The sequence below is a fragment of the Acartia tonsa genome, chromosome 12 (genome assembly GCF_053477335.1).
Source record: "Acartia tonsa isolate MP-2025a chromosome 12, ASM5347733v1, whole genome shotgun sequence".
Classification (NCBI taxonomy): domain Eukaryota; kingdom Metazoa; phylum Arthropoda; class Copepoda; order Calanoida; family Acartiidae; genus Acartia; species Acartia tonsa.
This window is the reverse complement of record NC_137271.1, coordinates 19,816,684-19,843,054: the sequence shown is the minus strand read 5'-3', so window position 1 is coordinate 19,843,054 and position 26,371 is coordinate 19,816,684. Positions and strand designations below refer to the sequence as shown.

Below are 26,371 nucleotides of genomic sequence, written 5' to 3'. Positions count from 1 at the left end.
TAGACAACATAAAGAGAAATCAACGAAGTACAAAAAGAACTTTCTTCTTACTCGAACTAATTTATTTTTAAAAACAGAACTGAAATATATGACTGCTAGCGGCTACGCACCTAGATGCCTTTAGTGGCACTTAATTTTTTTTTATATTTAAAATATGTCTATGTATTTCGATTTTTTGTGATTTCTCTTGGGAGGGTGGTGGTACCCTCCCCCAAAATAGTTAAAAACTTTCACGGGACATATGAGAATCTACCCTGTTAAGGAGAACCCAATCGGTTCAGCGGTTAGCGAGATCCTTTGGTACAGACACACAGACAAACAAGCAGACAAACATCCTGTTACTTTAGTATAAGGATTATGCGTTATATTTTATTCGTGTTCAGAAAAGCATGGAAACAGTATTGAAATAAAAACTGCGTCCCATGGCTATGACGGCATCTTAAATTTTTAGAGGATATTATCTGCACTAGACTTTCTGGATCTAGTTGATTTAATTACATTTCCCCGAATGCCCATTAATTTGACATTTTTCACCTATTTATAGCCACCCATAGGTGGCTAACTCTCCAAGGCACTTCTACCCCTTTAATTACCTAATCGAGGAGCTTAACTCTGCGGGTCAATTATAACCTTTATAAACTAACGTTACCTAAAAGCCTAAACTGTCTAAATATTCTTAGTTATGGGCAATGTGTATCGGTCGACCGGGTCTACCAAATAGTTTTTCAAAAGTCTTAAAACAGAAAAAAAATAACAGTTTTAATTTTTATTAAACATAAATAATTGTATATACATAACAACTACAAACTTTAAAAAAGGCTATATAATTTCACAAATCATGGTGAAAACAAGGATGACAACATCCATAAAATCGAAGCTCTAAACGGCAGGTATAACAAAACTGATTTTAAGCTTTTAATTTTCATTATCTACAGAAAGCTGACTATAAAACAATATATGACTATTAATATACAAAAAATACAACATTTTATACTTTATCACAATAAAAAAAAAACAATTATAAACAACATTAACTAGATTTTGAAAATTAAATAAAAAAGGGATAAAAAAGTAAAGCTTTTGATTATGTAAGGTATATTTTTTGTTTTCATCTTTGGGAACTTTTCTTTAGTTTTTTAAAATGAAAAGTTTGATTTGTCCATGTTTTCTAATTAGTTTTTATGTAAACAAGGATGACAACATCCATAAAAGCGAAGCTCTGAAACGGTAGGACAAACGGACATTAACACTTGTATAATGTCAGAACTGAATAATCAGAATGCGAATGTATAAGAGTCAAAGCAAAATTGTAAGTAAATTTGTTGAGAAACTGCTTGATACAGGATAATGAATATGGACATACTTACATTTTTAGGACTTGATTATAGAGTTGCTTCGCTTATAATATTGTACTTTGTTGTTCCAGGAATCAGTATACCAAAAATCAGACCAATCGGATAATTAGGTCACATACAAATTTGTTGTTAAAAATGTAAAAAAAATCAACATGTTTAAAATGGACCTACGGACATTCTGGTAATGATTATAGAGTTGCTACGCTTTTAACTCGTACCTAACTATTACAGGAATCACCATGCAAAATTTGAAATCGATAGGACAATTCTAACATGCCTAAATTAACGAAAAAAGCTATTTAAAAAAGTAAAAAAATCAACATGTTTAAAATGGACGTAAGGACATTTTGGTAATGATTATAGAGTTGCTACGCTTTCTAAATCGTACCTAACTACTAAAGGAATCACCATACAAAATTTGAAATCGATAGGACAATTCTAACATGTCTAAATTAACGAAAAAAGCTATCCGTGACGGACGGACGGACGGACGTACGGACGGACCGACCCTAATTATAGAAAAGCTTCGCTTTTAAAAAGTAAATGCAATGTTTACATACCCTGAGACAAATAGTAAAAAAGGTTTGACTGTTTTTTTAACATTTATATAAACAACTATTTCATTATGTAAAACATCAAAAATTAACTCTTTTCATATGAAAATAAGGGTAAAATCATATTTCCATTCCACTTTTTTAAACAAACAATTGAAATTGTACAAAAAAAAACCCAAAAAGATATGCATAATTTATATTTTTAGACTAGCAATTATTTCAAACAAACTGGTATATAATCTAAAAGTTCTAAAATTAATTTTATCAAGTAAGGTTACTCTTTTTTGTTTTTGTGATAATTAATCATTTATATAGTTGATATTCTATACATGAGTTTTGTGGTGTGACTTTAACGGATTGGACCAGGTTCATTAAAATTTCACTAAGGGGGGGGGGGGGGGGGGTTAATGCAACCATCTCGTATTCAGTGAGCAAATGGCACTTAGAATTCGAATTTCGATCTGAACTTTTGCATGAGTAATCCTTGGTAGGTATATTTTTTCCTAAATCGAACAAAAAGTTGGAAAAGTAACGGCTGGCGGCTCAGCCGTTCAGTCGTTTTTTTGCGTATTTTCAGGGTAAATCCATCATCAATTATGTAGGAATCAACTTTTTAAACATATTTTTGGTTTAATTCATGTTAAATGATAGCAATAACCATTTTTAAAACTTCTAGTAACAACAGCTACCGTCTAGAACCGTTTAATAGCGTTTTGGAGTGGAAAAGAGTATTATGTGGAGATAGGTTTCATGACTAATTTGCAATATAGATATCCAAAAAATGGCAAAACGGCTATCCGCAAGCTGTTAGCCGTTACTTTTCCAACTTTTTGTTCGATTTAGGGAAAATAGACCTATCAAGGATTTACTCATACAAAAGTTGAGATCGAAATTCGAATTCTAAGTACCATTTGCTCACTGATTACGAGATGGTTGCATTAACCCCCCTCCCCCTTATCGACGGCGGTGTTTTTAACTGTTGTCCGGTTACTAAACACTTCCGCATTTTTTCCAGCGTACTGCATGTCACAAAAACGGCTTCTAAATGCGGCGTTGAATGTTACACTGCCGCCTCCGCCGTTACCACCATGACCGCTACAACATGCGCAGTTGTAGGACACTCCCACGGCCTCTGGTTGGCTTTTCTGAAAAAATATATTAACTATTAATGAATTTTGATTGGTTGGTTCATTAAGTAGAGTTTTTAAACGTTTCAACCAATAATTGTATTCTATAAAAGTGTTAATTTTGTGTCTTAACATTTGGGATGTACATCAATTTATCCGTCATTGTCTTATCCCTTTTAGATCCCTAAGTTTTATATATTATTTATATCAACGTATTATAGACAGCTTTCCTCGGATATTATGCAGATAGTATGACTGAAAACTGGTTCTAATCCAGCGGATATACCATCTCCTTCCTCAACCTTAAATCATATCCTTATAATAAAGTAACAAGATGTCTGTCTGATTATACCAAAGGATCTCGCTAACCCCTGAACTGATATGGTTCTCTTTTACAGGATAGCATCTAAGGACCTAAGGTTCTTTTTTTAGGGAAGGGAAAAGAAAGTAGAAAGGAAAGAGAAAGCGCCCCTAGGACCCGCCCCCCCCCAAAAAAAAAATATTAGGTCATTAGGCTGTTTATTACACTAGTCCCCAATATTTTATAATTACGTTTTCTTGTTTCATGGTATAACAAAGGGGGGAGAGAGAAAGAATATTTACCCCCATCCACTTACAGTTTTAATTTCTTTTAAACTTTCGACGGAAATTTTTGGAGAGTGAATTAACAGGTATCTAGAGGGATGAGACAATGGACGAAAAATTGATGTACAACCCCAATAATATTATAATGATACTCAAAATTTCCCCTTCTTTAGATTAAAATTACTTGTTAAAATGTTTGATCACTCAACTTAATGAATCAATGAATCAAATTGACTAACATCCTCAAAGTTTTTAAGTCAACGAATAAGAAAACTTCGGGGACTAGTGTAATAAACAGCCCATTGTCCCCTATTTCTTACTGATTTTTACTGGTACCCAAACTTTTATATAGATATACACAGACAGTCATTTACCCTGTTACTTTTATATAAAGTGAAACTTGTAGCTGGCTGAAATAACAATTCTCCCCATCCCCTCCCCTCCAACTGGAAAAATTAACTAATAAAGTAAAACTTGTAGCTGGATTAAATAACAATTCTCCCCATTCCTCCCCTCCAACTGGATAAATGAACTAATAAAGTGAAAATTGTAGCTGGCTAAAATAAAATCCCATCCCATCCCACTGGATGAACGAACTTACTAATAAAAGATGTTCATGTTAGCAAACTAATTTTCTCCTGTCATAATATCCACTTATATCCTATTATCATAATCAGGGATCCTAAGGGATAAGACAATAAAGGATTAATTGATATACGCCTTTTATTTATTGATTTACAGCTTGCACACGCTGCTATTTTGTACTACCCTATCAAGAATTATTTAAACGAGATGGTTCCATTAACCCCCCCCCCCCCTTACTTCAGATTTTTTTTTACTTTTTTTATGTAAAATTTGCTTTAAAATATTATTAGATCCTTGTCTTGGAGTAAATAGATGAGACCTCCCTTGCTCACTTGCATGTTAGCGCGAACAAAGGGGTCAATCCTAACAAACTCAACCTGAAATTAAGAGTATGATCACAATTCTGGGATCTTCAAGGAAAAGATAATGGAAAATAAATTATTGATGTGCATCCTCAATCATGATAAACAATATAAAATTATCCTTCAAAAGTTGGTTGAAAAGTTATGACAATACTATTTGTACAAACCAATTAAGATGTAGGTGTTTAAGCAAACGAACTTGGAAAGTACCTAGGTAGGTACTTAAGCTCAATTTGTAAATTTAGTTTAAGATTATAAACACTAAAACAATTCGGAAGTATGAAAAATAAAATATTGACCTGCATATCCGTGGCCTGGTAGGGTACCCATTCTCCATTCACCTTCTCTTTCACGTCAATATAGAACTGAACCATCTCCCTAAGGAAATAAAAATTTTGTGGGTGTGTAGATATGTTTCTCCTTTACAGTGTGGCTTCTTATATGTTCTGGGAAAGCTTATAAAAATGGAAAAATTGTCATCAAATTAGTTTGCTAAAGGAATCGGTTATTGGTCAGTTCGTCTATTCAATAGGATGGGAGGGGAAGAAAAAAGGAAGAGGAAGGTCGGAATCGTTAATTAGCCCGCTACAAGTTTCACTCAATTGGAGAACATTAAAATCTGGTGTAAGATCCAAGTAATTAAGTATCCATTACATAGAGGTAGGTAACAAATTATTAAAATGTGCTTATAAATAAGTGACAAACCTGATAGTATAGAACTCAGGGGCACTTCCTTCACCAAGCTTAGAATGTTGGATTCCATCCACACGGAGAACTCCACGCTCCTGAATAAGAAAAAAACATTAATTTCATTATTATACCGTTTTATCGAAAGAGTAAGGAAGGGGGGTTCAATGATAAAAACACTTTAGATTAAAAGTATACTTAAGACCTTAAAATAATTAAACTTTTGGTCGCCTACATGTTTAAAATTCAATAAATGATGGTTAAAAAATTAGGTTGAAAATTACTTTACCCACATTTTAGGTATCTATTTATCTTTCAGTCCACTTTATTTGTAGTCATATAATACATCTTTCTTTATTTTCACTTATACTTAAAAACATAAACCTATCAAAACTTGTGAATGTTGATTTTAACTTCTTATACCTTGAAGCACCACAAGCTGAGGGCCTCAGCAAGTTCAAAGTTTCCGCTTGGAACAGGTTTACCATTTCCAGTTTGAATCTCAGCCTGGAAAAACTCGTCAGAGAAGAACTCAAGTGAGCCTGAAAATATTAATTTATAATTTTTAGGCAAATCTTTTTCTATATAGGTATACCTTGATACATGCATAGAATAAGCGTTAGTGAATTAAATCATGTTAGAATCGTCCTTTAACTTTGAAATTTCACAAGAAAAAATATTCTCAAACAATTTCACATCTAATCTTTCAATATATTGGCCAAAAACACTAGAAATATTGTTGTAGCATTAGTATCTGGAGACTTGTTAGACACAAATCCTCTTTTGGATAAGCTAAGGTTAGGTAGAGATTTAAAAGTTTTGGTTTATAAAAATTATAGAGTAGCTTCGCTACTAAAAATAAAATCTAATAACACACACTTGTGAAGACAACACAATAGTGAGTACCAATTAAAGAGTAGCGCTGCTACTTGAAATCAGATTTAACTTTTAGACAAATGACAAGATAAATTACCTTTAAACCTTTCAAATGTATTACACATGGAAGGCTTGCCTAACTGTCTTCTATTGTATCGGCCAAAAAAAGTTTATTCATAAGTCAAAACAAAATTGTACCAAAGTAATTTGTCGCAAAACTTATCTTAGAAAAGCTTTGCTTTTAAGAAGAAAGGTTAAGACCATAAAAGTATTCTACAAGATTTATATTTATGAAATATCAATTTATATTGGTTTTGTCATTCTAAATTTTTATACTCTTTATCAGAAGGAAAATTATTTTCATCTCATATCTTTTAAAGCATAAAAATTATGTCATTATCGAATTGATTGTAACATTTGAGAAAGAAATAATTATGATCAACAAAACAACCCTTTCTAAAGATTAAAATATTTTGTTGAAAAGTTTTAACATTGCTAGTTTGTACTACCCAATCAAAAGTTCATTTAAGTTCCCAAAGTTTTTATTTGATCAAACTTAGTCCCTTCCTCCCAAATGAAAGTGAACTAACCTGTCTGATATGCACACTAAGATAAGACGTAGCAAACTCCTTTTTACAATGAGACCAGGGCTTCTTTACCTTAAAATAACACAGATTAATGAAACATAAAATGTTCTAGACCAGGTTAAAAAAAGGTTAGGGTTGGGGGGGGGGGGGGGGGGGGTGGCAAAATTTAAAATTTAATTATATAAATTGTTCTAAAAGCCACAATAATACCCCGAGTAAAAAAGACCTTTTGCTCTAGTCAAAATGACCAGAGCAACATTAAAAATTAATTTTTAAATCCCCCAAAAAAAGTTTATTGGGGACTTAATTCAAATTTTGGCTCTGCAGTCTGATTCTATAGGTGTCCTAGTATATTTATGACACCCCATTTGAAAATAGGTTAAAAACAGTTTAAGAAATTGTTATTTTATCAGAATCAATGTTTAAAAGAGGAGAAAATTGCAAAATAAATGTTTTCCCATTGATTTTCTTTGGATTTGCAAAATGAAGTGGATCAGTACAAAATCAAAAAATATAATTTTTGATTGATACATAAGCATTTTACTCTAAACAGAATCTTTTTGTTTTATCATATGTGTTGCTTTAACAAGTAGAAACAATGTACTGTAAAGCTGTACACTTATGGACTACCATAGACAAATTTAGCAAAATGTAAATTGCATAATGAAGTGATTCAGTGTTTAGTTTTGATAAAAAGATCTATAGTAAGTATAGATGTATACAGATAACTACCTGTCCCCCTTTTCCAAGAACCTTTTTGTCTGCTAGCAAATTATTTTTTCTGTTACTTGGCTGTGTTAATATTCCCGACAATATTGGTTGATTTTTAAAGACCCAATTGTAGGTTGACACAAGGCTCTTGGGATGGGAACATAACAGTTATCTAACCCCTTCCCCCTCTAGTGTTTTACTCTCTAGTTTTGATTTACATTTTCATATTGAGATTTTTTACCTGGTTACGGATAGAAAGTGGTTTTGGTGTGGTTGCTCCACCCATTTCTCCGCCATCCGTGGGGGGTCCTCCCATTCCTGGGGGCAGGCCGGTAGCCACGCTATTACGGGGACTGTTCCTGTATTCATTTGTGATTTTCAAACATTTTTATTTCATGAGCAATTTTGTGTAAATCATACCTATCTATAATTAAAGAAATGTCGCTTAATCTTTTTCTCAAAGTACCTTGTATAATATTTAGTTCAAATTTACTCCCATCCTATTGTGTATGAAATAAATTAAAAGCAGGGGGTGGGGGCCAATAATTTTCTTCTAATGCTTTAGGGCACTGGATCTATTGGCCCCGCAGGGGTTAGCAATAGCAGGGGCGTCCAAGCTTTTTATTTTGGGGGGGGTAAAAAAATTTAGGGGAGGGTAAAATGGCGCGCGAAGCGCGCCGCAAATTTTTTTTACTCCCCCCAAAATTTTTACCCTGGGGGTAAAATTTGCTTGGGGGGGTAATTACCCCCCCTGAAATCTGTTGGCAGGGGTAAATTTAGTTTACCCCCCTAAAAATTTACCCTGGGGTAAAATTTTTGGGAGGGGGTAATTAAAATTTTATTAAATATATAGTATTAAAAATGTGCGCGAAGCGCGCAAAAATTTTTTTTATTAGAGATTTTTTATTTTTGGGGGGGGGTAAATACCCCCTCCTAAATGGTTGGGGGTGCCTACGGCACCCCCAAAATCGTTTGGGGGGGGTAATCGCCCCATTACCCCCCCCCTTGGACGCCTATGAGCAATAGGTATTTTAAAAAAACAGAATTTGGTACATTTGAACATATCATAATTCAAAGATTATTGCTGAATCATTAAATCAAATGTATGAAACCCATTCCTGTCATGCTGATTAGGGGTAGGTCCAGTGGAATCTCTGGGACTGATGGACGGCCGCTGGTCATGAGGACGGCTGCCAGACTGCCGTCCGCTGTCCTAGATAGGCAATTAACATAAATAATATGGTGAAATGCAGCAAAAACAGTGATCCTCACTTTAATATATTTTCAGGGGTGTATATTCTGCAAATGAAATTTGATCCTGATAAAAAGGGAGGGGGGAAGGAAATAAAAAATATGTTGAAGGGGGGCATACAGAAGAAATAAGCAGTCATGAAAACATTTTTCCATTTTTATTAACCCTCCATGATGGGAAAAAACAAGAAAAACAAATAACAGGGGGGAAAATGGATAATATAAAGAGTACTAGAAATATTTCTTTTTTCCCCCTCCTTGGGGGGGGGGGGGAATAGGAGGGAAAATAATCAAATATTTTGCAGCAGGGAAAAATAAATCTTGTGCAGAATATACACCTCTGAAGTACATATTTACCGAATCAAACTCTATATTGATGTTTGATTCGGTAAAATTCTGAATTGTAAGGAAGAAAGAATAAATGATGTGGCAACTCTAGAAATAAAAACTTTACCTGTTGGTCATTGCCCATTGCCGGTGAGGCATTTATGCTGACCGTCGGGGGAACGTTGGAAGGCGATAAAATTGGCGGCACATTTTTATCCGAAGTTTTCAGTTTGAAATCTCCTAAACATATTCGATATGAAAATATTACTACAAAAAATTTTGGTACTTTTCTTGAATTATGATGTTTAGTTCCAAATATATTGTGTCCAAATCTGTCGACCAATAATTTTATTATACATGTGCTTTTGTTTGTCATGTTGTGAGAAAATTTAAAACCCAGCATGGCTAATAATCGTATTAATAATTTTTATTTAACCTTTTTAGCCTCAAACTTATTAGAGGGGAGTGGGGTTTTTTTCATACTAGCGGCAGCACCACTAGCATCTATGGGCTCAATATTTGAAAAGTGAAAGGAAACCAAACTTAAATCTCTAATAGCCTAAAACCATCCCGAGACCTTAGAGAAGCTTCCCTTGAATGGAAAACTAAATCTGTTCAGTAGTTATTGATATCTTAGGCAAAAGACAAAAAAACCTAATACTTTATGCAATAGGATGAATTGCTACCTTCGTTTTATCCTATTGTTTGCGTCTACCCCCCTCCCTCTGGGGTAGGCCGTCTGTGATACCTCTCATGGAGTCTGGACCGTTGTAGTTGTGCCCGGGGACTGGTTGCTGTCACCGTCAGACTTCTGGCGGTCATGGTCTTGCGGGGGCAGGGGAAATACCTGAAGTATTGAATAAATAGTTATTTATCAAATTGTATTATAAACAGCTTTCCGCAGAGATAAAATGTACAATTATAAAATTAAAACCTTTTTTAGCCCCAACGGAGGCATGGACAAAAAAAATTATTTTAATCTTATGATTGTACATTTACATTATTCGTAGAAAACTGGATATAATTTTAGTATTGATGAGAACCGTTTCTAATCCACTGGTTTCAAATGAAAATATTAAATACCTTTTCAATGGATTTCCTATCATCCCTTCTAGAGTCCTGTGAGCTGCCGGGCCGATCCTGGAACAAAAAATTGAATGAAGAGCCTTGCCTAACACTTTATAAAAGTGAAGCTTTTCTATAATTAGGGTTGGTCCGTCCGTACGTCTGAGATGGATAGCTTTTTTCGTTAATCTTAAGGCATGTTAGAATTATCCTATCGATTTCAAACTTTGCATGGTGATTCCTGTAGTAGTTAGGTATGATTTAGAAAGCGTAGCAACTCTATAATCATTACCATAATGTCAGTAAGTCCATTTTAAACATGTTGACTTTTTAATTTTTTAACAACAAATTTTTATGTGATATGATTGTCCAATTGTTCTGATTTTTTGTTTACTGATCCTGTAACAACAAAGAAGCAAACCAACTCTATAATCAAGTCCTAAAAATGTAAGTATGTCCATAAACATTATCCTGTATCAAGCAGTTTTTCAACAAAGGGATAGTTTCACAAAAGGCGTTTGAACTTATTTATTGAACTGCATATTTTTTTCCTGGTTAATTGGTTAAACTACATTTATATGGCATTTATTTGAAAGAATTTAAATTTTCTACCACATAGTTTTTAAAATATCAAGACTTAGAAATCGTCAGTTAAATTGCATATATCACAAAAAGACGATTTTCAAGTCTTGATATTTTAAAAACTACGTGGTAGAAAATTTAAATTGTTTCAAATATATGCCATATAAATATAGACAAACCTATTAACTAGCAAAAAATATGCGGTTCACTAAATTAAGTTCAAATGCATTTCGTGAAACTACCCCTTTGGATTAATCCGACAATAATTTGAGAATCCTATTATATGCAATGTGCATAATGCATCAGATCACTATCCCTGATTATTATTAATCTATCTAAAAAAATCATTCAGTTTATAAACAGAACAACCATAAATTTAAAATTTTATTTCAACTCACCTTGTTGCCAAGGACCATAATCTTGACAGTGGAGTTACTACCGCCAACTCCCCCCATCTTGGATCCACCACCACCACCCTGGACCAGTGGATAAATAAGTTTTGGAAAAAAAATGCAGCATAACAAGCTAATAAGGGGGAAAAATAAATTGAACATTAAAGTTGGAACAGTAAGGGCTGGCAGCTCTGACGTTTAGTCGTTTTTTTTGGCTTCAAATTATGTGAAATGATACCAAAAACCATTTTATAGATTTCTAGTACCAGCAACTACCGGCTAAAACCGTTTGAAAATGTTTTGGAGGGGCAAAGAGTATTATGTGGAGATAAGTTTTGTAATGGATTTGCCCTAAATATAACCAAACAAGGATGACAACATCCATAAAAGCGAAGCTTTGAAACAGTAGGACAAACAGACATTAACACTTTTATTATGTCAGAACTGAATAATCAGAATAAAAATGTATAAGAGTCGAAGCAATATTGTAAGTAAATTTGTTGAAAAACTGCTTGATACAGAATAATGTTTATGGACAAACTTCCATTTTTAGGACTTGATTATAGAGTTGCTTCGGTTATAGTATTGTTCTTTGTTGTCCCAGGAATCAATATACCAAAAATCAGATCAAACGGATAATTAGATCACATAAAAAATTGTTGTTAAAAAAGTAGAAAAATGTTTAAAATGGACGTATGGACATTCTGGTAATGATTATAGAGTTGCTATGCTTTCTAAATCGTACCTAACTACTACAGGAATCATCATGCAAAGTTTGAAATCGATAGGACAATTCTAAAATGCCTAAATTAACGAATAAAAGCTATCTATCTCAGACGGACAGACGTACGGACGGATGTACGGACGGATGTACGGACAGATGTACGGACGGACGGACGTACGGACTGACGTACGGACGGACGGATGGACCGACCCTAAAACTAATCGTTACAAACAGACAGACAGCAAGACCATATGATTAAATAATTATGAGAACAATCACTTTTCTTAAAACTAGCGTTTGCGCCCCTAGCATATTCGAAGTGATATGGAAGGGGAGAAAAATAGCTTAAAACCATACCCAGGCTTATTTATAAAAATAAAATAGTCAAAAACCATCTCAGGGCCTCCCCCAAAATAGTTAAAAACCTTCCAAGGACATATGAGAATCTACCCTGTTAAGGAGAACCCGATCGGTTTAGCAGTTAGCGAGATCCTTCGGTACACACAGACAGACAAACATCCTGTTACTTTAGTATTAAAATATCTAAATAATGCATTTCTAAAATAATTTTAATATTTACAACAAATTTTAAAATTGTTATGAAAATTATAACACGCCCCTTTAACTATAAAAACAAAAATAAAAATAAAGATCAGCTGTTGATCTTTGATCAGCAATGAAAATTGAAGATTTAATTTATTTAAAAAGTAGCAAAAAAAATAATTTTGTTACAAACGAAGGAAGCAAATACGTTTTTTTTAAATTATTGATTGTTTTTATGATTTTTAATATTTTTTTAAAGCATTAAAATTGGTAATTTTAAAATAAGTTGTTAATTTTATTACTATCAACTCTTACTATTTATATGACGTAATTAGAACTTGTGCCGCAAAAATTATACAAAATTGGGACAGTTTCCTTCTCGTCATAAAGCATTATTCAAATTCATCATAAGTTTTAGGCTTTTTGAAGGACTCAAATAACTCAAATTAAAGTGTGAGCTGACATTAAGAGCAACTTAACCAATATGTTTTAAATAAATTAAGGGACAAATGTCTCCACTCCGGTGAATTGACGTCATTCCAAAAACAGATATTGCTTGCAATAATCTTTTATTCCCTCCCAGCAGTAGGAATGGAGCTGTCTGCAGGTCATTTTAAATAATAAAATTACAAATTCTAACTTTGTGTTAATTATAAAAAGTTTAGTAAACATATAAAGTTTTAAATTAAATACATTGCATATTTTTAAAAAGGTGTTTCACTAACAAACAATTTAACCAATTTAATACCCTTAAAGTAGCAGAATGTTGGTGGGTTTTTATAAACTCAGGGAGAAGGGACATTGGGCTGTTTAATACACTAGTTCCGAAAGTGTTAGGAACATTTTCTTATTGGTTGAATTAACAACTTTGCGGACTTGAGTTGAATAATTAAGTTGAGTGTTAAATGTTTCACCGCTAATTTTGATTAATAGGAGTAATTTTGTGTAATTTATCGGCCATTGCCATATCCCTTTAGATCCCAGGTATAAACTAAGGCCTCCTAACTACGGTATAAAAGGTCAATTTTTTTCTTATAATATTTTTATAATTTCTTTGATAATTATATGAATAATATTTCAACAATAAAAAAATAGGTTCCAGGACAAGCGTAGGAGTCCCAAACGTCGGAGGGGACCAACGCAGGAGTGTTAAAATATTCATTTAATTAAGTGTTTCTATACAAGTTAGGTTAGTTTAAGATATGAATATACAAATAAGCCCCACGCATTAGGGTTAGGCATTAAAGACCTATAAGATAGTCTAAAATAGGTTAAGTTTCCACTCCGACGTTTGGGACTCCTGCGTTTGTCCTAGGGCCTAAAAAAGCATATTTTTTGTATCTTATTTCAAGTTAAGTCAGTAAAAGATTTGTAGTATTTGTAAAGATAGGCAGGGATCTAAGGGTATAAGACAATGACAGATAAATTAAAGAAGGGTCACAGACCTTTGAATCTCCCAGAAACGCATTTTCAAAACTGAAAATAAAGGGTTAATTATCATTGATACTAAATATTAGAGGACAATCAAATAATATACTTTTTAATATTAATATTTATTGATTTCTTTGAACACCTTGTTACTTGTTTGTCCTTCATCATTGCATTCCAAGTAAATAAAGGGCAGGTCAAAATACAAAGTAAAATTACAAAGTGTTACACTTGGTAAAACTGTAAAATAAAACAATACAATTTTTTTTATAAATCCATCTTTTTTTCAATAAAATTCAATATACTAAGACAGGGTATATTTTCCATGCCTAACCTCTGCGTGGGGCCCTTACCCTGCGAGGCAATACCCAGTACCTAGCCAGTACCCAATAGGGTCATCTCAAAAAACGCCTATCTCAGAAAACGCCTATCTCAAAAAACGCCCATCTCAGAAAACGCCTATCTCAAAAAACGCCCATCTCAGAAAACGCCTATCTCAAAAAACGCCTTTTTCATAAAATGCCTACTACATTTAAAAAAAAATAAAGCCTAATTTATAACTAGTATTCAATAGAATAATAAAATACTTGTCATTCATGATCTATAATTTAAAACACAAATAAACAGTTATCAAATCAACCAGTCAATAAACTATGTACAAAGATGGATAAAATGGTAAACTTAAGAGTAGCTGCTATTTTAAGAGAATAGAGAAGGTTTAAATAAATGGAAAATGGGGGATTGGAGAAAATTATTGGAGGGAGAAATCATTAGAGGAAAGGGTTTAATTATTGAAGCTTATTCAAAAGTACATCATTTTTTAATCTAATAAAAATAAAAAGGAATATAGGGAAAAGACATTAAAATACCCTCATCCTATTTTTCCCCCAAAATTCATCATCTATGGAAAGTAAGATTTAACAAAATATTAAATTGCTTTATAATTTATGATAATTATTCTAAACTATTTTCTATTTTGAGGAACAGCTATATAATTATAATTAATTTATAATTTATAATAATTATTCTAAATTTTTTTTTTTATTTTGAGGAACAGCTATATAATTCTGATAATTTTAAAGCATATCATACTCAATAAATATTTTGTATATTATTTGTGTATGTTAATAATTATATAACATGAATCTAAAACTTCTTTTAAGCAAAATAAAAACTAGAACAAAATTACACAACATCTTTATGAATGTCTCTTAACAAATTTATTAGGCTTAGTCATATTTACAACATTTCAACTTGATATTCTGTTCATTCAAGATATTAGGTCAAATGATAGCATAATAAATAAGAATTATGTTTTATAGAGCTAATAGTTGTTCATCTTATTGTAATAACTGAAAAGTAAACAGTAGATATATGAAGTAAAGAAACTTAAAACATGAATTTACTATGTAAAAGTTTTTGTTATTCAATTGTGATCAATTTTCAAACAGCAAACCTTTAGTATGTTGTTGCTCAAAATGCTTAAAAAAATAAAAAGTGCCTAAGGAATGTACAAGAGTGATATTATACTTTAGGGATAGATATTTTGATAAGAAGATTTATAATGTACATATTGTACAATATTCACAATACCTTAGACTGCCATGTCTACAAGACAATTTTTAAAAATGTAGTAGGCATTTTATGAAAAAGGCGTTTTTTGAGATAGGCGTTTTCTGAGATAGGCGTTTTTTGAGATAGGCGTTTTTTGAGATAGGCGTTTTCTGAGATGGGCGTTTTTTGAGATAGGCGTTTTTTGAGTATAGCCACCCAAAATTACCTAACCTAATCTAAATTAAAAAGCAGCCAAAAATCCTTCCTTTTTTTAGTGTTTGGTAGGAACTTGGAAGGATAGCACATTATAAAATGTTATAAATGTAAAACACTTTTGAAATATTATAAAAATTTATTAACATTAAATTTGCAATTTTATATAGAATTCAGCCGTTTTCATCAAATCTTGAGGATGATGCAACGATATCTATTGTAACAAACAACTTTGATTCAGAAATTATAAATTTTCAGGGTTGCCTGCAGGATGACGACCTTGTGAAGCTTCTAAATTCTGGAGGTGCCGCATGTGATCAAAGTATCGGTGAAATGATCAGATTTGAGGCAGAGGAATTAGAATATCTAGATGAATAAATATTAACACCTGCGCATTTGTGGCGCTCTATTTTGGCGTGCCGTTTGTTTGTGTGTGCATTTGCCGCGTAGCATATATAATCCCACGTGCTCAAATTTGCTCAATTTATCTGACGTTAGTCATATTTGGTTTTAGTTGAATCTAGAAACAATATTGAGACATTTTGCCTACACGAAAATACTTCACAGCTACACCAACACAAAACACGATAAATTAATGATAAAAAAGTAGAAATATTTCTTCGAAAACAAACTGATCAGCAACACCGATTAAACTTGTGATTTAGAAATTTTAGTACAGACTCAATACACTTAAATTAGTATTTAATGAACTCACAGTGAAAAAGTCTTTATAGCACTTGTATTTGTAGAATAGTATCACAGTGAAAATTAATGATTTTCTTTTTCAACAAATATTTTCCACTTTCAAAATTCTTAGCTTTTTATACCTAAATTTTCTAAAAACAATCAAAAGTGGATTTTATTTGTTTGTTTTGAACCATGTAAAATCATATGTTTTTGTTGCAGTTCTTTGAATAGTTTTAGAATTAATATTAATTCATAAGTCAAATAAAAGTAAGTAATAATAAATCAGAATTAAACCATTGTTTTGTATTAATATTATATTATAATATATTAATTCATTCATTTATAATTCTAGCACAGTTTGTTTTGTAGAGTTTTATAGTTACCACTTAACACAAATATTTTTTTTCCTTTTTTATATAACTTGAGATGATTATTAGATATTATTCAGTTGAAATAAACTAGACTTATTTAAAGTTTAAATAACCTTATCATATGTTTATAAAATTAAAAGTTCTGCACTCTTGATGATTTTAATCTGGACTTAAATTGTTTCAATTTTACGTTTTTTTAGGGATTACTAAGATTTATGTGGCTAAATTAAAAAGATATGGTCAATGGCATAATGAAATCATCTTGAATTTATACAATAAGGAAATAAATCATCTACTGAACACTTAGTCTTACAGTGTGATTGTTTGATTCTTTTTCTTATATGCATTTGTATACTTATATGTTATTTTCATCTTCATCTACTCTAATTGAAGATAGAAATGGTGTTCTTTTTTTCACACAAAAATATATGACAAAAGTGTGCTAAAGTATTGAATAGCTGAATGATATTGATAATTGTACAGAAATCTAAAATTTTCAGGCACATCTTCTGAAAGTGATATTGTGGTATCTGCCTAGGGTAAATGGCAGACACCAGAGTTCGAATAAAGACTACGGCAGTGTGAACAGACGTGGACACCTTACTATAGAGAAGCTACGCTTCTCTAGCATTCACTAGACAAGAATCAACATCTATTTCAGTTGTCACTTTATTGAAGGTGTAAAGGATACTAAAGCTATATACAACAAACAATAACTACATGGATAGGAATAAATGATCATAACATAAAAGCATTATAATACATATACAATAGTCAGTTTGGGCAATCATGATTCCCCATCCCTGGAAAGGGTGGGGGGGATTAAGAATACAGTTAACCATAATATAAATACATATGGATTAGGAATAAAGATGGTTAAAGATAAATCATACAGTAAAACATAGATGATTGCAATGGTTAGGTAGATGGCTATCCCTGTCTGGGGCAGGCAGGATAGCCCATGGAGCAGCACAATAGGTAGATAAGCATAGAGGGGTTGAGTGGTAGGTCTGGGTACTAAAGAGGGAAGGTTTGATGATTACTTGTGACAACAACAGTCTGTGTGGGGGCAGGTTTAGATCCTTTATCCTCAGGGTTGAGGTGGTGCTGATAACTTGGTGGTTGAAGGGGAAGGTTCCGGTGCTTAAGATGGGAGAGGGAGGGGTAACACCCCTCCCTCCATTTGCAGGACAACTGAGAGATAAAATCAGTACCGTTATCTGACATCTTTTCAGGTGGCTTCATAATTGTAGAATAACAGGATTTAACTAGGTGCGTAGCATCACTATAATGTCTTGGTTTCTGCATGGTCCAGAGCTGCCGCATACCACAATATCTTTCTCTGAGTATTTTATGGTAGGTATAAAAATGAAATAATTGGTATTTTTTTTTCTTAGCAAAGTAAAAAAACTTCTTATTTATTCATTTAATCAGTTACCTTTTTCATATTTCAAAATTTGCATCATTGTCAAGAAAAGAATCAAAGAATCTCCCTGATTTTTTGTTGGTTAATTTGAGTTTTTATCTATAAAATAATTTTTCTTTCAAATATTTTTTTCATACTTATTTTTTAGCATCTGAACTTATGGATAAAGAATTTGAATCAATGGTGTCATCAAACAGCAAAGTAACTACAAATGGAACTTCTAAGGAAAATGATGAGTGAAGTTAAAAAAAAAACTTATTTAATTCAAAATTCATAAAACTTTAATTTAATTTAGTGAGAGTGTAATTGACATGAATTGTGAATTAAATTTGAGTTTTCATGTGCTGGCTTCTCTCTCAATATGAGACATGAAAATGAATTATTTTCTTAAATCTTTAGTGAGAACAGCACTATCTGAAGATGGTTTAATTCAACAAAATTAAAATTTATTGATGAAATGCTAAAGATAATAATTATTTCCCTTAAAGTTTAATGTTATTGAAATTTAAAATTTCTCGTGGATTTAATGTTAAAAATTATTTATTCAATTGTGTATTGATCTTCACTACAATATTTTTTCTATTTTTGGCTATGAAATTTTCTTGGGAACCTAATAAATTTTATGGAAAGAATACATACCTTTACAAATAACTTCAGAAGATCAGCATATAGAAATTTTGTTTGCCAAATAATAAATTAAAAAATGTTTTATGTTACATGTTTCTTTCTACATATATACTAAACATATTTGTTTCTTACTATGAAATAATAAGTGAAAATGTGATGTATAGAATCATTTCAGCATTAAAAGTCAGACGACTGTTCTAAATTCACAGATTTTCTAAATAACTAAATCATTTATGTATTTGAAAGAACATAGAAATAGTGTCTGACTGATTATGACGTAACAAAAAAAATTAGCCAATGAGAGGCGACTATAAATTTTACCATTGGTCAATAACGGCCTCTCATTGGCTAATTTTTTTTGTTACGTCATAATCAGTCAGACACTATTACTGTGTTCCAAAATCAACCAAAAACTAATTTTCCTTCCATTTTATTTCATGCCTTTAAATTTTCAAATGCTATAGTTAAATATCTATCTAAAATAACTCAAGAAATAATCTTTTTTATAAAAAATATTTTATGTTCTTTAGGTATATCATGCTTTTTTTTTATTTTATTATTTCAATACTACAAATAAAAGTATAACATGTAAATATCTTTAATTTCTTCATTAATGTCATTAATCAACCCAACATATATCATCATTTAATCAGTATTATTTCCTTTTTAATGCAAAGATTAATGATGAAATGAAATTTTATTGTCAAAAAATCTAATTTAGAAAATGACAGCTTCTATGTAGACTTTCAACTAAATCAATGAGATGTATAAATCCTCATATTTGAAAAAACTAAGTTGGACACTAGTTGTCATCAATCTTTGCATTTTAAAGGATGAAAAACATTTATTTAAATAGAAATTGAAATAAATTTTCTTATTGTCTTTTCGTGCAGCGTCTTTATGACCAATCGAGATGTATGTCTAAATAGTAAATATAGTTTAGGATGCAGTTAATAGTAAATTTAAATAGTATGCATAAGAGTTAAAAACCAACATATTGGTGAATAAACATAAAAACGCAATGCCAGTCATTTTTACTTGTACTTATAGGCTCCTAAAGTAACTTTTTAGGACAGCAGAAAAATAAATTATTGTATTTTGAGTAACTCATCTGGTGTGGATATTTAAAACTATATTTGATAGTGTTCCTCTTAAAATAAATTGAATAATTTGTTTTATTTGATCCACTTACCCTTGACAGAAATCAAACATTAATATCTTGTTTTTTCATTGGGTGGGAACTTAAAGGTTTATATCTAAATAATATTTCAAGGTTTACAACAATTTACGAGGATAGCAATATCTATAGAAGCAATGCTCTAAAACTCCAATCCTTGTAGAGTGTCTGTTGACGTATAAACCAAAATAATATCAATTATTTGTAAAATTGTAAAATACTTTAGGACTGTTTTACATTTTTTTTCTTGATTATAGAGATGCTTCGCTTATAAATATTATATCTTGTTTCTATTTTAAGATAAGATGAATAGGAAAATCATACTTTACAAAAATTAAAAATTGTTATTTTATTTGTTTACACTTTTTCATTATTTTTAAAACCGTAACGGATAGCTTTTTTCGTTAATTTAGGCATGTTAGAATTGTCCTATCGATTTCAAATTTTGCATGGTGATTCCTTTAGTAGTTAGGTACGATTTAGAAAGCGTAGCAACTCTATAATCATTACCAAAATTTCCGTACGTCCATTTTAAACATGTTGATTTTTTTACTTTTTTAACAACAAATTTTTATGTGATCTAATCATCCGAAAGATCTGATTTTTGGTATATTGATTACTGGGACAACAAAGTATAATGTTATAAGCGAAGCAACTCTATAATCAAGTCCTAAATATGTAAGTACGTCCATAAACATTATCCTGTATAAAGCAGTTTTTCAACAAATTTACTTAAAATTTTGCTTCGACTCTTATACATTTATATTCTGATTATTCAGTTCTGACACTATATAAGTGTTCATGTCCGTTAGTCCTACCGTTTCAGTTCTTCGCTTTTATGGATGTTGTCATCCTTGTTTTATAAAGTTACAAGCATTAACCAAAGTTTTATTGAATTGAATTTTGTTTAATAAAGTAAATAAAAAAATTAAAAGTTTTATGAAAAGCTTTAACCTATTACATATCCGTTTCAGCCGCAAGTTTATAATTTACTTTATCTGAATAATTAGAACCGTCCGTTTCAGTAGGTATAAAAGAATTTAATTTTATCAGATACTTTATTAAATGTTGCCTGATTTTTCCAGGGTACCCATTATAAAGCATATTTTTTTTACCACTTAGTAACATTATCAGCCAGACTGCTCTCTAATTAACTCACTTTTTATCTCTCTTCTATCTCCCTCTTCTAACTCATTATTAAATTTTACTTTTTAAAAGCAAACATTTCTATAAATAGGGTCTGTCCGTCCATCCCTCGTCCTATCATAGTTATCTCTTTTCGTTAAATTAGACATGTTAGAACTGTCCTATCGATTTGAAACTTTGCATGGTGATTCCTATAAAACTTAGTTTCGAATTAGAAAGCATAGCAACTCTATAATCATTACCAGACAGTCCGTTAAAAAAATGCTGCTTTTTTGATATAATTTTAAGATAGACAAGTAATAATTATTAGGGTTGGGCCGAATATCCGGTCATTTTCAATATCCGGCCGGATACCGGATATTTAAACTATCCGGTTACATGATATCCGGCTGATTTTTAACGCCGGATATCCGGTTATCTTGCCGGATATCCGGTAAATTGCCGGATATTGAACGTTGGCCAGATATCCGGCCCAACCCTAATAATTATCCTATAGATCTCAAACTTCGCATGATGATTCCTGTAACAGTTAAGCACAATAAAGAAAGCGTTGCAACTCAATATCTTTGCCAGACAGTCTGTACGTCCATTTAAAACATGCTGATTTTGTAACTCTACAATAAATTCCTAAAAATGAAAGTAAATCCATTATAATTACTCAATTTTGCAACAAATTTACATACAATTTTGTTTAGACTTGGAAATTAATGTTTTGAAGATTAAAGTGTGATACTCTACTATAGTTATTATATAGATGTTAGTTTAATTTTTAAATAGAACTTATGGACATAATTGTATTTGTTTGCGGATGGTTAGATGTAAGATTATATTTTGTGTCTAAATTACTAAAACGTGTCTAAAAAGGCCAGCTTGATAGTCCTTTTTAAAATTGTTATATTCTGTTAATATGAAATTTTAATGGTTTTATTCACTGAAAGTATACAAAGACAAAACATGAAAACATGACATTACAATGACATAACGTTTATTGACATAATAATAATATTAAACAGTTAGGGAGTTGAATCCATTTTTATAGAAGCAGAAATATAATCTATGATTATGGTTTGGACCCTCTAAAACTGTAATCTACCCTTCCACTTTCCCCTCTCTTGGTAAAGATATCTTCAACGCCGATATGATTTTTGAAATATAAGATTCCACTTTTGTCTCTCTTGTTGAAGATATCTTCACCAAGAGAGGCAAAAGTGGAATCTTAAATTTCAAAAATCGTATCGGCGTTGAAGATATCTTCACCAAGAGAGGGGAAAGTGGAATCTTAAATTTCAAAAATCGTATCGGCGTTGAAGATATCTTCACCAAGAGAAGGGAAAGTAGAATCTTACATTTCAAAAATCGTATCGACGTTGAAGATATCTTCACCAAGAGAGGGGAAAGTGGAAAGGTAGATTACAGTTTTAGAGGGTCCAAACCATAATCATAGATTATATTTCTGCTTCTATAAAAATGGATTCAACTCCCTAACTGTTAAACGTTGCAGGGGCACAATGTTTTATTGAAGTTCTTAGATTTCTAAGAGTTTAGTAAAATAATTTCTCGTATTCATTCGAATCCGGTGGATAGGAACCGGTTCTCATCCATACGAAAAAACTATGTCTAGCATCGTATTATATACAGTTTTCTACGAATATAGAAATGTACAATCATAAGATTAAAACTAGTTTTTTTACCCGGTGCCTTCGGCACCACGGGGCTAAAAAAACTAGTTTTAATCTTATAATTGTACATTCTATATCCGCGGAAAGCCGTTTATAATACGATACGAGAAATAACTATTCTTTATAAGTGTGTACGTGTTGTAATGGTACATTGAACCAAGACTTTCCTTACAAAAGTTGTACATTAGGCATAGTAACAGTGTATGTATTGTCCATATTCTTGAATGCGCGTATTATTTAAATTTTGTCATAATAAAGTAACCAATACCTCCTCCAACCCCCCCCCTCAAAAAAAAAGAAATAAAATATAGAAATAAAAAGCAGTTTTTCGAATTTGGTCGTTTTTTCTTAAGTTTGATGCTCTGTGCTACAAACAGCACGTAATTTGTATTCTTATGAAATATCACGTGGATCCTTCATGGACACATAAAAGATTTATAAAAACTAGAGTAAATCTCTGCAATATATGACTCGTACTATTTTTAGGAAAGCTTATATGGGTCTATTTAATGTTTTACAATTTGTATTAGAAAGGCAGGATTCGACCATAGTACAAAGAAATGTAATAAAAGGCAAGGACAACATTATTTTTTATAGAATATCTATGTATAAAATGTGCTTTAAAGTACATCGTGAATTTATGAAACAGCTTATTTTCACCCTTGCGCCGATCAATAATCTTTTCTACAAAAAGGCACTATTTTTTTGTTTTTATGTTAAACAATCGGTTAGGTTGTTATACATGTATTCATGGTATGCTTTCTAAAATTCAATCCGAACATCATATGATATATTTACATATCCTAAAACCCTTATACTTAAAATATAAAATTTTGATAGAATAGTTTATGGGAGGCATACCCCGAAATATTCAGATAAGCTAGGGGCCAAACAATTTTAATTATTTTTTTTTCTGTATTCTCACTTAAAACAATCTAGAATTAATATGTGTGTACCTTTATATTTTTGTCCCCAACAATTGTCCGAGAATGGAGTGTTTTTGTTCTTGCAGATTTTAATTCGAAAGTTTGTGTATCCACGGACCTTTCCAGGGACTAAAAACAAATAATTTACTAAAAAATTTACTATAAATGTGCAAAAAGACAAAAGTTTCAATAACAAAATAATGAACGTCCCAACTTGTAAATTTATTTTTCATAGTATAGGCTTATCCCTGTTGCCAATCTCCTTTAAAAGGAGTAACTTGAACACGTTTCTTGTTTAGTTTAAGCTCAGCTCTAGTAAGTATTACATTTAACCAAAAGATGTCCGCATAGGGTTTTGTTCTATCCTTAATTTAAAAAATATTTTTTTTGTTTTTCACTTAGTTAACTACCTCATTGTGATGTGTTTCTCCTTTGATTTCAAGGGATTTTAGATATCCCATGGGCACCATCCGTTTGTAATAGGGGTATTATCCTCTTGGAATTTTTTTTCAATTTTGAAAGTGCAAACAGTAGGGTCCGACAGGGAAGGAGTTGGAATCTCGACCCCAAATTTTATACGCAAGTCAAGCTCATTGAGACGGTCATTTTAGTGTTTAGATCTTATGTAGCTCAAACCTAGCTCGAATGAGAGAGAAAAGACAGAATGTGCAAGTGCCCCACATGAACTCTGGCCGCAGCGCTCGGCTCCCTAGCCTGCCTAGCCGTAGCGCTCGGCCCCCTTGCCTGCCTAGCCACAGCGCTCGGCCCCCTTGCCTGCCTAGCCGCAGCGCTCGGCTCCCTAGCCTAAAACCTAACCTAACCTAAAATAGTTGTTCGTCGTTGTCGGGGGGGGGGGGGGGGGGGGGGAATGGGTACTCAAATTTTCAAAATTGAAAAAAAAATTCTAAGAGAATAAAGCCGTAATAGGATACTAAGGTTAAGTAACTTACAACCAACCTTTTAATTGCATGACCATTGTAAGGAAAGCCTAGCTGTGCAATGCATAGTAATGAGTTGCGACTGCATCCTATCCTCTCAACTTATGCACGCCTCTTCTAAACCTTTCGAGCTAAAAGAAACTATGCACGAACGAGAGCAAGTGAGTCTAAGCACCTTCCAGCAGTGATTTATGTTTTAGGTTATGTTTGATATAGTTATATCGACTACAAAAAATTAAGTTTCACCATGGTTTTCTAAGAATAAAACTTTGAAATGTTAAGCATTTTTTACAAAATGTCATGAAATTTTTTGTAGAGTTCAAAAGTTCAAATAAAATAACATGCCAAAACATAGTCAATTGCTGTAAGTTACAAAAGTACAGTAACTGTTTAAATATTACAAGTTACTATCCCTTTTTCTAAATTAACATTGTTCATTGAAAAAGTTTACTTATGTGACACAGTAGTTTGAACTCAATAAAACATTTGATGATATTTGGTCAAAATATGCCCAACATTTGGAACTTTTTTTCATATAAAACCATGGTGAAACTTCAGTTTTAAAATTCAATTAACGATATTAAACATAACCCTAATATATTCACCAAAATATATTTAGAATCACTGCTGGAAGGTGCTCAAAATAACTTACTCTTGTTTATGCATAGTTACCTTTCCAAATACATTCATTAGTTGGCCGAGCAATACTGAATCCAATTAAAAGTATTTCAGATCAAGTCTGACTATTGTCACTATAATCTTGGAAATGTTGCGCCATTTTAAATTAGGTAAGAACAACAGTGTATACTGTCAATCTATAATACAAAGTAGAATGATGTCTGTTCGTCCGTCCGTCTGAAGCTTAAGATCATGGTAACCACAGAACCAATTGGATTCTACTCTTCAGGGTATATACCTATTGGTCCTGTGGTTTTAAGCTATTTTAAGGGGGTGGGACACTCCCAACCCCCTAAAAAACAAAAATCCCCCCCATTTTTTTTGTTTGTGGGGAAGTGCGCCAAGGCAAGGAATAGTTATTTCTCGCATCGTATTATAAACGGCTTTCAGCGGATATAGAATGTACAATTATAAGATTAAAACTAGTTTTTTAGCCCCGAGGTGCCGAAGGCACCGACTAAAAAAACTGGTTTTAATCTTATGATTGTACATTTTTATATTCGTAGAAAGCTGGATATAATACGATGCTAGACATAGTTTTTTCGTATGGATGAGAACCGGTTCTTATCCACCGGATTCAAATGAATACAAGAAAATACTGTTATTTTTGCCGCTCGGCTAGAATTTTATGTTTGACACACACAAAAGCCGCAAGTTATGAAGAGCATTTAAACGGTTGTTAGTACAGTATGATGACATTTTTGAGAAGTATTGTTAAAGGGAGTGTGAACGTAATAATTTCTCATCTGATTATCAAATCTTAACATTTTCTAAGCACATTTCACTACACTGATCAACCAAAAACGTCCTATTAACAAAAATATCCAGGAATAATGCCTTGATTTTATGGTATTTTGGGAGGGAAAAAGGAAAAAACAGGGAAAATCTGAACATTTTTATTTCTTATAATGTTTGTAGGGATATTTAACGTGTCATATATAGTTGAAACAATTTACTTACTGTTAAGGATTTATTTTATGCTATAAAATTGCCAATTAGTTTTTTTTTATAACGTAGTAATTAGGTAATAAAGACCTATTTTAAATTCGTATTATTGACAAAAAAATACCTCACTGTCTACAAAGGGTTGAATCTCATAGGTTATTTAAAATAATAATATCCTTTTTTATTGTGTTGGACAATAAATAACCCACTTTGGAGAATTAGTTTACACTTTTATCAGACTGTTCATAAAGAAATATTGCGTC

The 26,371-nt window shown here is 31.9% G+C and overlaps 2 protein-coding genes across 2 annotated transcripts in view; one reads left to right on the top strand and one right to left on the bottom strand.

Moving 5' to 3' along the window:
* The window catches only part of LOC145333498 (neuronal calcium sensor 2-like), a 39,300-nt gene extending 20,004 nt beyond the window's left edge, over positions 1-19,296 (top strand). Inside the window, exons 10-11 of the mRNA XM_080178650.1 lie at positions 15,767-15,812; positions 18,141-19,296. Coding sequence (XP_080034776.1) covers positions 15,767-15,812; positions 18,141-18,232 — 138 coding nt within the window. The 3' untranslated portion in view covers positions 18,233-19,296. The remainder of the gene's footprint in view (positions 1-15,766; positions 15,813-18,140) is intronic.
* On the bottom strand, positions 2,864-11,109 carry LOC145334383 (uncharacterized). Its single transcript, XM_080179837.1, has 11 exons — positions 11,053-11,109; positions 10,091-10,147; positions 9,756-9,801; positions 9,135-9,247; positions 8,542-8,642; positions 7,671-7,782; positions 6,722-6,790; positions 5,679-5,797; positions 5,274-5,353; positions 4,868-4,946; positions 2,864-3,054 (listed from the first exon to the last, which is right to left on the bottom strand). Exons 1-10 carry the CDS (start codon positions 11,107-11,109, stop codon positions 4,918-4,920), a joined length of 783 nt encoding a protein of 260 aa, XP_080035963.1. The 3' UTR covers positions 2,864-3,054; positions 4,868-4,917.
* Positions 19,297-26,371: the final 7,075 nt, after the last annotated feature.

Bases quoted from the DNA above. Each gene is read 5' to 3' on its own strand.
- LOC145334383 (XM_080179837.1), bottom strand. From the start codon at position 11,109: ATGGGGGGAGTTGGCGGTAGTAACTCCACTGTCAAGATTATGGTCCTT. The intron at 9,802-10,090 runs GTATTTAATATT...TGACGGTGACAG, and splicing joins ATAGGAAATCCATTGAAAAG to CAACCAGTCCCCGGGCACAA. The intron at 5,798-6,721 runs GTTAGTTCACTT...TAATATTTTCAG, and splicing joins TTAGTGTGCATATCAGACAG to GCTCACTTGAGTTCTTCTCT.